Here is a 12,632-nt window from a genome sequence, read left to right as displayed (position 1 = left end):
TTTTTTTTTTTTTGTTTTTTTTTTTTTTTTTTTTTGTTAGTTTTCGAAGGAGCAAGCGGCTAGGGATCCTGAAAATTACTTCAACATCAGGTACGTAGTATGTGAATTAATCAATTTCTAGTGTTCTACTGAATCAAGGACCACTTCTTAAATCTATTTGATTAAGCTTTCATTGGCTCCTCTGTTTTGAATTGTGGTTGAGATAAATTTGTGGATGAATAGTCTTGATTGATGATGGGATTAAGAATTTTGTTATAGAATGACTACGTGCCCTGCAGCAGAATTGGTTGATGGTTCTACGGTGTTGTACTTCGAACAAGTGAGTCTGTAAGATAATAATCCCTTTAGCAGCTCCCTTTTCCAGATATCAATCCTCATTTTATTGTGTTATTTCGATAGGCTTTCTCCAGAACTCCTCAAAAACCATTTCGCCAGGTATTGTAATTATCCCACCATCTTCTTTAGTGTTTGTAGTTTGAGATTTCTGTAGAACAAGATATTTAGCCATTGTTGAACCTTCCTTCATTATGCCTGTAATAATGGTCATTAATTCTACGGTTGCAGAGATTTTATACGGTGAAACTTTGTTCAAAGGAGATGAAATGTGATGTGGAGGTGAGAACTTACGCTGTTTTGTTGTTGGTGTAAATGGAGGGTATATAATACTATGAGTTTTTGAAGTTCTATAGGTATTGGTATGATTGGTTGCCGCATTTGAAGCCAACAAAATGGTTTGCATATACTGTGTAACATGCTGTTTGAAGCAATATGACATTGTTATCTTTCTCCTTTTTCGATGTAATCTAACTGATGTGAGCTACAAAAGTTTCTTATATTTGTTCATTTTGCAGCTAAGCTCATACGCCATTCGAGAAATGGAGGAGTACAAGAATTTTTGTGATCGCACAAAAGACCAACGTCCTCTTCCCGAAGAAATAGTTGGGGTTAGCCATCTGCTTAAAGCTTTCATTAGACTTTCTATTGCTTGAATATAGCTATATAAGTCTGTTTCAGAATATGTTGTTTTAGATTTTCTATTGTCCTAGTCCTATTCCTGATCAACCTAATCTCTATGTTACTTGAGAAAATATGGCACAGAGCTCTCTTAGAGCCAATTAACTTGAGAATCATACCCGGTCTTAACCTATCCAAATTTTAGTTCCCAATTTGATTAAGTTTGGTTTTGATCAGGGACTCAAATCCATGTTTATACATAAACTTCCATTGTTTCATTGTTGGATCAAGTAAAATGTTGAATTTGGTTCTTAGCAGAGAACTTGCATGATCCCACATCGGTTGGAGAGAGGAACGAAACATTCTTTATAAGGGTGTAGAAACCTCTTCCTAGCAGACGCGTTTTAAAACCCTTGAGAGGAAGCCCGAAAGGGAAAGCCTCAAAGAGGAATATATCTGCTAGCGGTGAATAAGTGGGAATTTGAGTGAGCTTAACGTAGCTTCACAATGATGACTTGAAAGAATAAAAAATGTGAACATGGGCATGGGTGTGGGATGGAAATACCAAACTATCCATTGAAGATAACAAAGTTCGGTGATAGTGTCTGTATGATATCACGTTGGAACTATTGGAACTGCAGCTCTGGGTAATCAGGCCAGAGATTTGTAGATATGGATATATGAGTTTAATGTTAACCGTAATTACTTGATTTGGATTTTGAATTAGTGATCTTCTATTTTTTAATGAATTCTGGAACCCGTTCAAGTTCCTTTTCCTACGATAAGTTCTAACGATACCCCATTAATGCATAGAATGAGCAAGCCAACATAAGTTACCGTGGCCAAAGGGGAAGATAAACATGGTTTTGAAACTAGAAGAAGCAAATAAATCTTTCATAAAGCTCTGATTTATAGTTTTGTGGAGTTTATCAGATTGGTATTATTATTTCTACCGTAAGAACAAAACAAAATCCATTATTGTTCATAAGGTGCTCCGTAGGACAAGTATTTTATCATTCTTAAATGAAGTCTAGATTTTTTATGCACAGGACATTGCGGAGCATTTAACTACGCTACATCTCAAGTGTTGTGACCGTGGAAAACGTTGCCTCTACGAAGGTTCAACTCCACCTGGTGGTTTTCCAAATTCATGGGTAAGAGCATCTGTATATCTATGTTCCATTCTCATTCCACATAATTTGTTTGGGTTTTCTTATTTGTGAGAATGCCAAGAGTAAGATTTATTTGGGTTTTCTTATCTGTGAGAATGTCAAGAGTAAGACTAAGAAATTAGTTATCCCAACTGCAACTGTGAGATCCCACATCGATTGGAGAGAGGAACGAAACATTCCTTATAATGAGTTGGAAACCTCTCTCTAGTAGACGCATTCTAAAACCTTGAGGGAAAGCCCAAAAAAGACAATATCTGCTAGCGGAGGGTTTGGGCCGTTGCAAATGGTACCAGAGCCAGACACCGGGCAATGTGTCAACGAGCATCCACACCGCCCAATGAGGATGCTAGGTTCCCAAGGGGGGTAGATTGTGAAGTCTCACATCGATTGGAGAGGGAAATGAAACATTCCTTATAAGGGTGTGGAAGCTTCTCCCTAGTAGACACGTTTTAAAACCTTGAGGGAAAGCTCAGAAGGGAAAGTCCAAAGAGGTAGGTTTGAGCGTTCCAGTGCGAAGTATTACTTCCCTCTCTTACCATTGGCCTTCTTTTTGTGACAGAATGGAGCAGCCTACTGTACTTCAGAAATTGCTATCCTAAAGAATAATGAAGTACATACCTGGGAAAGGGGTTATGACGAAGATGGAAACCAGGTTTAATTCTTTTTACGTTAACTCGTATTTCAGTTTCATATGGCGACCTCATGTAAATTTGATGTTTGATTTTCTGCGCGGGACAGGCTTGGGGAACAAAAGGACCTTACGAATTCAAGCCAGCCCCAGCCTCCAGTCTCAAGGACATGTTTTCTCCATTAAATCTCTCTCAGCTGTCCATGGAGAAAAGAATAGAGGGTTCATTTGTCTTGCAATAATAGTCGCCTAATAATTGTTCTTATCTTGTGTAAATTTCCATCACCCTTTCTATCTGATGTTCTTGTTCTCTTGTTAGTTCTTTGGTCAAATGATTTTGTTTTTGTATTTGTATTTTACAGTCAAAAGAGCCGGTCGAATTCTTGAAAGCAAGCAAAATGGCTCTCCAGTGGACATACTACCAAGCTCAGTTTCAGACTCAGGAAACTGCACGGTAACGGCTGCCTCCTTTCACATCTCAGATACATCCCATTGTACTAAACTATAAACTTTAAGGAAGATGTGAAGAAAATGTTGGTCAAATTATCATGAAATGTTGCAATTCATGTCACATTAAACTAGAATCAAGCTTCATTTATTCGTTACAAATTTATTCACTACAAATTTTGGGTGGATGATATTTTAGAGTTATGGTTTTTCTTCAATGCATTTAGACTTTTTATTTACTTTAAGATTACATTTACATGGTGCTAATTATGGCCATAAAGTATACATGGTGGCTAATAAAACCATGTAGTCCTTGTACAGCAGACATAGAAAATATAGTAAAAGGAGCATTTGGGCTCTCATTTAGCCAAGTGCTAAGTTTCTTTGCAATTCTGCGTAGTTTAGATTGTATGTTTAAAATCCTTCAAACTTGACATGATCGACCTTCCTTGTGCTTAGAATCATTTGTGCTATCATTTAGCCAAGGGCTAAGTTTCTTTGCAAGTGTTATTGCTTTGAGATATTTGATAACTTGAATTTTTACATTCCTTGGAGTGATTTCTTACCATCAACTTAGTGTTTTTACCTTTTCCTTTAGCTAATTACTAAGTTTCTTTGCAATTCTACGTAGTTTAGATTGCATGTATAGAATCATTTAAGCTATAACATGATCGATCTTGATCTTGCTCTTGCTCATGCTTGTGGAGTAATTCAAATCTCAAATAAGTGTTTTTGCTCTGAGATGTTCGGTCAACAAGATAGTCCGAATCTCACCTCTCTTGTAGTGATTCTATATCATTTAGTATCACAGTTCTTTTGGGTTGATTCTTTATCGACCATTGTAACAACATTCTGGTCATAAAGAAAGCAGGATTTGTGCAGGAATCATAGTGAATAAAGATTAGGCTACAGACATCAGTTAGAACGATGGTGGCCGCAGTTTTCAGTCTTTTTCACCCAATGGAGCGCTGTAGCGATGCTTTACAGAACATATTGCACTACGATAACTCTTAAGAAGTGTGTACTTCTCAATTCTTGCCTTGTATTGTATAAGAATGCATAAATTTGGCTACTTTTTTCAGGGCATCCAATCCTTTTACTCCATGAATTGAGTCACTCATACGTTTCATCCGGTTGTCGCATAAATTTTCATCTTTGAGAGTTAAGTTGGAATCGATATCGAATTGTGGAAAGACAAGGTCGATATTGAGTTGTGGAAAGACAAGGTCGAAAGTACTCTCTTAGATTTATGTAATATCAGATGATTTAGTATAATGAATCTAAAGTGTAATGAATCTAAAGAGAATGGCAAATTTAAAAATAGTGTAATATTTATGACACTCGATTTTTCATCTATATTCTACGGGTGGGGACGGGAAGTCTTTTCCATTTGCATCCCTTTTACCTAATTCATTCTTCATTCTTGCGAATTTTTATACTTCTTATTGCTGGAAATTCTACTGCGAATTTTTATACTTATTATTGCTGGAAATTCTACGGGAAATTTGGTGGGATCAGGTGCTTCGTTTATTATTCTTTTTTAAAAAAATTATTTTAAAATTTTCATTTTTCAATATAATCTTTATTAAAAGAATGGTAAAAAAATTATAATAAATCAGTATATTTCATAAGCAAACATATACTATCACAATAATTTCTTAAAATTCAAATTTTAACGTCACACCATAATTTTTAACAATTAAAAAGAAAAACCTAATCTTTTAGTTTAATATTACATTTAGATCTCAAAATTAATTAATTTATTTTTTAATATAACAAATTAGTATATATATATATATATATATATATGATACATATATATTATATTATATTATGTGTTGAAAGGTATATTTATACTAAGCTGGGTGGGAATAATGAGAGTAAATCTAATCCCGTTCTAATTCCATTTGTCTTATGGAAAAATGTTTTCAATTTCCTCGCTCATCTCTCATCTAAACAAAGAATTCACTTTCAGTTTCCTACGGGTCTCCACGGATAAAATAGACATCTCTAAATGTAATTCATAAAATAAAAATGTGTCTTTTCATATATATATATATATACATATATATACCTATGAAAATTGAAAATTTAAGATAAAAGATTTATACATTATTAGTATATAATCAAAATTTGATTTTTGGAAAAAAAAAAAAGGGAAAAGATGAAACGATTCGTTTTAGGGGCATCCTCGTCGCGAGTGTCATTTCTGGAGGGAATAAAGGCGGGTGCGAACAGGTGCAGCGAAATGGAGTGAACTCTGTGTCCAGAAGGCTCTGCAATGGAGACTGGGATGGAAGAAGACGACTCCACGGCCGAACTCTTGAGGGGCCGATTCCGACTGTCCGCCATTTCTATCGCTGAAGCTGAAGGTTAATTATCTTCATCTTACTCTCTTCATTTGCAAACTTGTCTGGTTGTATGTGTAATACAATCAGAATCAACAGGAAAAATGAAGAAGTATTATCCTCTGATTACTGTATGCCAAGACGAAGTTTTCGTATTTCTGTTTCGCTTACTCTAATTGTGAACTGTTTGGTTTGTTTTGCAGCGAAGAGAAGCGGGATGGAAATCTCTGTACCGGTGATGACTTGTGTCGCTGAGTTAGCGTTCAAATATACAAGTTAGTTTACTGTTCTTTCCTTTCCTGTTTTGAGTCTGCAATGTTATTATGAGCACTTGATTTCTACATGACTACAACCGATTTCAGGATAATGTATAGATCACCGAAATTGCCAATTCCACCTTTCGTTAGACTTACAGTCTGCATTATGTTGATGACCTAATTGCTAATTGTTTTAGTATCCGTTCTCTTCTCGCTGTGTTTCCATCATTTTTAGGTAGTTTATATGCAGTTTCGGTTAGAAATTTCCTTTCTATTTAGCATGCATTTGGTTTGTTGGGATGCCTTTCTGTGCTATGTAGTTAAATCGTGTGATCTAGTTGGAAGGAAACTACATAAGTTGTGTCAAGTTTAAGACAGGAAAGTGTTGCAGGAAGTACAAATGATGGAGGGGCCATTGTGATAACTTAGTGAATGACTTTTCACGATACTTTTGGATTCTAATCAGATGTTCTTATTGTTCATATCAATTGCTTCTTTCAGTATGACGGACAAAGTCCCTCATTCTACCTTGAGATTTACACCTTACAGCATTTGTGTTAGGTGTAAAGCCTTAACCTTGTCATACTCTTGTGGGAGCCTATGCCTCTGGAAGAAGAGGTGTAAGATTCTTATGAAGCAAAAATGTTGAGTTATACCATGGGAAGGAGAGTTCTCGTTATCTTATGTTTCTCTGTTTATATTTCAATCTCGTAAAGAAAACATAGTTATTATTTTAATTTATATTTATACATTAGCTTCAAGTCAGTTTTCTGTTACCGATGAATACTTCATTCATTGCGTTAAAGAAGAAAACATATACTTATATCATATCCATGAAGTTAAGGTTTTCTTCCATCATACACTTGAATGATCTGGTAGGTTTACTAGGTTTTGACCATAATTTGAGCTCATACCATGGTGTAGGGTCATGCTTATGTTTGTAGTTGCAAGGCTACCATATGAACTACCAATTTGTATAATATATGCAAGGAAAACAAAGTTTCGTTTACTGTGCCACTATGGTTGTATCTCAGGCAGCAAGGAAAGGAGATAATTCAGTCATAATTGTGTTTGATTTGTTTTTATGATTCTCAAAGTTTCGCAATGAGATAGATAACGGAATGGTAACTTGTGTAACAGAACAGTTGGCAAAGGACCTTGAGTTATTTGCTCATCATGGTGGTCGGAAATCTGTGAATACGGAAGACGTCATACTCTCAGGTTAGCCTGTCCTGATATCTGTTAATCTCAGCTTGCACTCCAATTTTTCATTTGTTTTGTTGTAGTACTGTCTAGTTATATTTAGTCAATATGCAGCAGACTTTAATCGGAAGTAGTATTAATCGCTTGAACCTCTTTGTTTCTGCATCATTTTGGTCTCAGCTCATAGAAACGAGCATCTGGCTGCCTCATTGTCGTCCTTCTGCCATGAACTAAAGACAAAAGAACCTCAAAGTGAGAGAAAGCGGAAAAAGGCACCGAAAAAGGAAGATAAAAGTGCAATACATATTACTGACGCATAATCACATCTCCCGGTGGGCAGGTCTCTAGTTAGTAAGGGTACCAAGTAATGACAATATTATATGATTCTTTTCCTCTTTCTAGGTTAACTCATTAGTAATGTCATTATGAAATACCATGGGCCTACGAGATATTACTCTGATTTAAAGGATAAGCTTCTGCATCATGTGTGTTCATTAAAGTGTTTCCAAACGCAGGAAACGTAGCTTTTGGTTTGTTTTAGGTATTTGATATTGTCGAAGCATGAGGTCAATGTTTAATGGTGGATTTCGTTGGAAACATGAAATGAGCTGAACAGTTAAAAAGCTTGAGAAATTGTTCTATGTGAATTTACAAAACATTTATAAGATTTAAACTTTTAGTTAACTGCACAACATTTTGATCATGTGAAGCATATTTGCATCTGCTCGGTGTAAATATAATAGCCTAGTTCTGCACAGATACAAGAATGGTTCGGTTCATTCTTCTTTATTTTAGTTTATTTTCTATGGAAGAAAGTACCCATCTGCCTCCAAGAATTGAAACGTGGGTAGGGACGAAGTTGGGTGTGTTTGAACAAAATGGATCAAAACACAGGTGAAATTATCTGGTCTTTTCGAAAAAATGGAGGATTCATACAGTTGATTATCAAGCTATGTCCTTAAAATTGCTAACACAATTCCCTTTGCTAGTATTCCCATTTTGAAACATGGAATAGCTACACAAGCCGCAGCGTCAAATTCTGATAATCATGTCAAATTCTGATAATCATCTCAAAAGCAGGTCAGTGCATCTAATATTTCAGACGATGTTACTTTCGAGCGAGTCATTTTTCTTGAACAACTGATAACTCAGCAGCTACCTGAGAAAGAAGCGAGGTAAAATATGCTATGAAATGGTTCAGTTTGTTTAAGGACAAGCATTCTTTACTTGTTTCACAGAAATCTATGTCGCACCATTGAAACCTACTGAATCCAATAGTATTGCTTTTATCTGCTCAGGATGGACATCTTGGCCTTCGCTGCATTGCTGAAAATATGTACTCTTTATCAGTCACAAGTCATAAGGATGGGTCACGTCATCAAGTAAACTGAAAGGTAAGAAGAAAGCTGTGTTTGAATTTATACTTAAAAAACTCTTTTTTTAAGAAAAAAAATTTACTCTTGGATTTAGAATTATTAGTTTTAAAATGTTACATTTTGAAGTTAACATGGAAAAAAGGTAAACAAAAGAATGAAGTGTTGATTTTAATCAGGGTTTCACCTCTGCTCGGAAAATGTCCATGGCAAAACCATTGAAGCAGCTAATCACAGCTTGCTGGATGTCTAAGCCAAGATTATCTAATGCCCTAACTGAGGAGAGCAAGAGACCAGGTCGACGACCACAGAACATGTGTATGTTTACTGCCCGACCTTCTCGTACCCTAACTTCGACCTTATTAACACAGTAGTATCATCAATAATTTCTTCAGATGACAGGGTTGTAGCAAATAATATAATTGCAAATGCAATAATCATGTGATGGACAAAGGAAAGTTGTCCCAAGATAAGGAATTTACCCTTGCAGGTTGGCCATTAGGGCTGGGAAATGAGCTAGGACAAAGCTCTTCCTTTATACGACTCGAGAGGGTCGGTGGGGTTGGAGTCAGGGGGTGAAAGCTTGTGCTCGGCGTCAACGCTGTACCGGAAGGAGAAAATTCCAATTCATTATGAAGGTCATTGATTCTTTGCAGTAGTTCCTTCAGGTACTCAATTGCATCCCCAAGAATTGAAGCCCTATCCATCTAGTCATTTCCAGAGGGTAATATCCATTAACAGTGTTAACTATATGAAGCAAATGAGGGAAAAGGAACAGAGAACCTTCGAGTACAAAATTAAGAAGCTAAAATTCTTACATGTATGGTCACATGGTAAGTTAGAACTTCTTGGAATATTCCCTTAGTATAGAGATCCAAAAGAAAGAGGACAAATGAGAGATGGTTTCACTTTTTTTAACCCTGTTCATTGGTTATTTTGAAGGCCAACCGTAACAGCCAAGTCCAAGCCCACTGCTAGCAGATATTATCTGGTTTGGCTCGTTACATATTGCCGTTAGTCTTACGATTTTAAAACGCGTCTACTAGGGAGAGGTTTCCACACCCTCATCCCTCTCTAACCAATGTGGGACCTAACAATTCATCATCCCTCTAGGGGGCTAGCGTCCTCGCTGGCACACCGCTCAGAACCCGGCTTTGATACCATTTGTAATAGCTAAAGTTCATCGCTAGTAGATATTGTCTGCTTTAGCTTATTACATATTGTCATCAGCGTCACGATTTTAAAACGCATTTATTATGGAGAGATTTTCACACCATTCATCTCCGGGCATGAGTTGTTACACAAATATAACCAAACACTAATATAACCAAACACTGCATCATCCAGTGTTGATCTTTTTGTCCTTCTTATTGATATGGCGTGGGGGCAGCATAGAAATCAATAAGTTTAAACAGAGAGCCCATACATGATGAAAATGTATGAACAGAAACCTACACTTTTACTAGAAACCCAGTTTGAAGATTCGAACTGAAAACCTAAATGAATACTAACACAATGGAAACTAGGACAACTGATAAGTAAAAACACTTCTGAGATGGCCGAGGGCAAACGGAGCGTCATCGGATCTCTACCAGGAATGAGAATGAGAAGGAAGAGATAGAGGACATGCCATGTTAGTTACAGGGCTGAACTAAAAGGTAGAATTGCATTCTTTACTGGTAGAGTTGAACATTTAAGTGAATTATGGCTAAACTTGAGGATTGTTAGAAGAGGGGTCCATGTCGGTTAATTAAGGGATTGATCTTGAGCTTATGAGTAAGGAATACATCTCCGTTGGTATGAGACATTTTGGAGAAACTCAAAGCAAAGTTATGAGAACTTATGCTTAAAGTAGACAATATTATACCATTGTGGAGAGTCGTAATTTCTAACATAAACTAGTTGAATTATGTGTAATTTCTAACATAAATTAGTTGAATTATGTATGAGATGTGGAACGAGAAAGTACTTCCAATCGTTCATATGAGTTTAAAGCATTTTGGAACAGCTCAAAAAACGAGGCTTTGGGTTTAAAGAAATGGTGGATGTTCTTATGACCTAGTGCATCCGAGAAGTAGAAAACATCACGTGAAATACAAAAATTAAACTAGCAAGGAACTCTTACTTTGCTGATTTTGGGAACAACGGACCTCAGCATGTAGAGCCTATCATTGAGTTTCTTCCTCCGGCGCCTCTCAGCCATCAAATTCTTCGCCGGAAGTCCTTTCTTCTTTCCCTTCTGATCGCCGCCGGTCACTGTACTATTGGCGTTAGAAGTACTTCCAACATTTCTACCACTCTCATCCAACTTAGTGTCATTATTCTCAGTAAAGTCATCAGAATCGTAGTTGAAACGGGTTGTGTCGATGCTAGTTTCTTGCATCTCATCTGCATAAATCATTTTCCTCTTCGCATTTTCATCACCCACTTCATTTTTCCCAACACCCCCTTCAATCCTGTTAGAACACCAGCCGCCATCGGGGCTCAAAACCCCCAAATTGCTTCCCTTATCAGCTAAGCTTTTCCTTAGAGCTGCCCTCTTCTGAAAAAGAGTCGGCTGAGTTCCCACTGAGGGAAAGGATTCAAGTGGTCTCAAAAGCTTAGACCGATTCAGAAGCAGAGCATTTCCCAAATTCTCATCCAAACTCTGGAATCCCGCTAAACCCGAACAATTTCCAGTCATTTGGGGCAGGTTAGGTGTTGTCAATTGAGAGCCTAAGCACATATTAGGACTGTTCATCTGACTTGTTGGGCTTAAATCAGTGAACCCAGTTAATAACCCACCTCCACTGCTGAGCAGAGCCGAAGTATTCGAAGCTTGGACATCAAGAAACCCAACCTCTGCCCCGAAATCGAAGCCATGCTCTAAAGGGTTATTACCAATGACCTTGTAAAGGGAAGATAAAGTGCGAGTTGGGGGTAAGAAGAACTGCAATTGAGATGGGTCAATGTTATTGAACACAGAGGAAGAAGGGGAACAAGAAGAGGATGAATCTCCATGGGGAAGCAACAAATTATCAGGTGGGTCAGTGAAATTCTGAGAGAAGCTTATGCCGTTGATGTCGTTATGGTTATGGAGGGCATTAGCAGCAATGCACCAGTCATCTTCAACCTCAAGCATGGATTTGAAGGTAGAGAGAGAGCTGATTTGGTCCTTGTTATCCAAAACAGAGCAATTAGCAGCAGGGTGATTGAGATGGTTGTGGGTGTCGTTATTAGTCCAGGAAGCAGAGCCTTCATCCTCTCGATTCTCCATCCAACCGACGCTCCCAACTCTGGAAAGCATAATGAAGAAGAGAGCAGGCGTTGAGTTTTGAGTGTTCTTTCCAGGTTGGGTTCAAATGGGTTTCTTGGGAATGGGAAATGAAATGGGGGAAGAAAGCTGACAGAAAGGGATAACTGTCAGTGAGGTGGGAAGGAAAATGAGAGAGAGAGAGAGAGAGAGAGAGAGAGAGAGAGAAGAAGAAGAAGATGAAGAACTGAAGGGAAGAAAAGAAGAGAAGGTTGCAGAAGGAAAAGGGTATTATCTTTCTGTTTTTCTTTTTTCCTTTTGGGTTTTCTTTTTGTTTGTTTCAAATTCAGCGTTTAGTTTGTTATTTTGCAGAACTGAGGCGAAAGATAGGAGAGGAAAGCAATAAGGTATCCTTTCTTTTTTCCTTTTATTTTTATTTTTATTTTTATTTTTATTTTTTATATATGCATATACTTTTTTGTTGCGATTTTTGGGGCAAACAAACAACCACTGGAACGTTACACAACGTTGCTTTCTACAGAGTAATAAGTTATCCCTATCCAATTTTCTTAGCAGATTTTTCAGGTTTATTTATTTATTTTGATAAAGATGCTCTCCCCAAGAGCATTTTCATATGATTCCTATGTATTTTTAGAGTTCCAAAAAATATTTCTAGTACTATTAAGTTAAATTTTTAGTCTTTTTAGTCGAGAAAATGTAAGACAAAATTAAAACATTTAAGAAAATTTATTAAACATCTTTTTTTTTTTTTTTAACTATTTATTAGACAAAATTTTGTAAGTTTAGGTAGACTAAGTTTGTAGTTTAACCAATAAAATTTTAAATAGCATTTTCAATATATAAATTTTAAATTTTGATTAGGGTTGTCATTGTTACTGGGAGATCCCGTTCCTACATTGGTTAGAGAGAAGAACGAAATATTCCTGGTAAGAACGTGTAAACTTCTACCTAGCATATGCTTTTTAAACTTTGAGGAGAAGCCAAAAAGGACAATTTC

General features: G+C 36.7%; 3 protein-coding genes and 1 long non-coding RNA gene across 11 annotated transcripts in view; 3 read left to right on the top strand and 1 right to left on the bottom strand.

Moving 5' to 3' along the window:
* LOC111456870 (chromophore lyase CRL, chloroplastic-like) overlaps positions 1 to 4,311 on the top strand; it is a 5,076-nt gene extending 765 nt beyond the window's left edge. Inside the window, exons 2-11 of one of the 5 annotated variants that reach the window (XR_002712828.1) lie at positions 41 to 90; positions 259 to 319; positions 400 to 435; positions 565 to 615; positions 852 to 944; positions 1,989 to 2,108; positions 2,686 to 2,778; positions 2,865 to 3,025; positions 3,117 to 3,208; positions 4,084 to 4,311. Coding sequence is in view for 3 of the 5 variants with exons in the window: in XM_023098916.1 (XP_022954684.1) it covers positions 41 to 90; positions 259 to 319; positions 400 to 435; positions 565 to 615; positions 852 to 944; positions 1,989 to 2,108; positions 2,686 to 2,778; positions 2,865 to 2,996 (636 nt within the window). In the remaining 2 variants the exon portion in view is untranslated. Of the gene's footprint in view, positions 1 to 40; positions 91 to 258; positions 320 to 399; positions 436 to 564; positions 616 to 851; positions 945 to 1,988; positions 2,109 to 2,685; positions 2,779 to 2,864; positions 3,026 to 3,116; positions 3,441 to 4,072 lie in introns of those variants that run through there. The other 4 variants (XR_002712829.1, XM_023098916.1, XM_023098915.1 and 1 more) reach the window with 4 other exon arrangements.
* Positions 4,312 to 5,413: 1,102 nt separating this feature from the next.
* Positions 5,414 to 7,689, top strand: LOC111457277 (protein MHF1 homolog). Its single transcript, XM_023099498.1, has 4 exons — positions 5,414 to 5,573; positions 5,753 to 5,824; positions 6,947 to 7,027; positions 7,190 to 7,689. Exons 1-4 carry the CDS (start codon positions 5,483 to 5,485, stop codon positions 7,327 to 7,329), a joined length of 384 nt encoding a protein of 127 aa, XP_022955266.1. The 5' UTR covers positions 5,414 to 5,482; the 3' UTR covers positions 7,330 to 7,689.
* Positions 7,690 to 7,890: 201 nt separating this feature from the next.
* On the bottom strand, positions 7,891 to 12,022 carry LOC111457270 (transcription factor ICE1-like). 4 transcript variants are annotated; one of them, XM_023099489.1, is made up of 5 exons: positions 10,508 to 12,022; positions 8,865 to 9,089; positions 8,570 to 8,740; positions 8,237 to 8,335; positions 7,891 to 8,168 (listed from the first exon to the last, which is right to left on the bottom strand). In XM_023099489.1, the coding sequence occupies exons 1-4, from the start codon at positions 11,666 to 11,668 to the stop codon at positions 8,252 to 8,254; spliced, it is 1,641 nt and encodes a 546-aa protein (XP_022955257.1). In that variant the 5' UTR covers positions 11,669 to 12,022; the 3' UTR covers positions 7,891 to 8,168; positions 8,237 to 8,251. The 4 variants fall into 4 exon arrangements, with proteins under 4 accessions (XP_022955257.1, XP_022955256.1, XP_022955255.1 ...); XM_023099488.1 differs by having other exon boundaries at positions 8,263 to 8,335; XM_023099487.1 differs by having other exon boundaries at positions 8,276 to 8,335.
* Positions 8,099 to 8,853, top strand: LOC111457278. Its single transcript, XR_002712893.1, has 3 exons — positions 8,099 to 8,184; positions 8,308 to 8,403; positions 8,562 to 8,853. It is a non-coding gene; the product is annotated as an uncharacterized LOC111457278 (long non-coding RNA).
* Positions 12,023 to 12,632: the final 610 nt, after the last annotated feature.

This window comes from Cucurbita moschata, unplaced genomic scaffold (assembly GCF_002738365.1).
Source record: "Cucurbita moschata cultivar Rifu unplaced genomic scaffold, Cmos_1.0 Cmo_Scf00019, whole genome shotgun sequence".
Taxonomy (NCBI): Eukaryota; Viridiplantae; Streptophyta; class Magnoliopsida; order Cucurbitales; family Cucurbitaceae; genus Cucurbita; species Cucurbita moschata.
The sequence above is the reverse complement of the archived record's forward strand: the minus strand, read 5'-3'. Positions and strand labels throughout refer to the sequence as shown.

Excerpts from the sequence above, each read along its gene's own strand:
- LOC111457277 (XM_023099498.1), top strand. The coding sequence starts at position 5,483 with ATGGAGACTGGGATGGAAGAAGACGACTCCACGGCCGAACTCTTGAGG. Across the intron at positions 5,574-5,752 it reads TTCTATCGCTGAAGCTGAAG|CGAAGAGAAGCGGGATGGAA; the intron begins GTTAATTATCTT and ends TTTGTTTTGCAG. Across the intron at positions 7,028-7,189 it reads GGAAGACGTCATACTCTCAG|CTCATAGAAACGAGCATCTG; the intron begins GTTAGCCTGTCC and ends TTTTGGTCTCAG.
- LOC111457270 (XM_023099487.1), bottom strand. The coding sequence starts at position 11,668 with ATGCTTTCCAGAGTTGGGAGCGTCGGTTGGATGGAGAATCGAGAGGAT. Across the intron at positions 9,090-10,507 it reads TTGTTCCCAAAATCAGCAAA|ATGGATAGGGCTTCAATTCT; the intron begins GTAAGAGTTCCT and ends GGAAATGACTAG. Across the intron at positions 8,741-8,864 it reads CTAATGGCCAACCTGCAAGG|GTCGAAGTTAGGGTACGAGA; the intron begins GTAAATTCCTTA and ends TGTGTTAATAAG.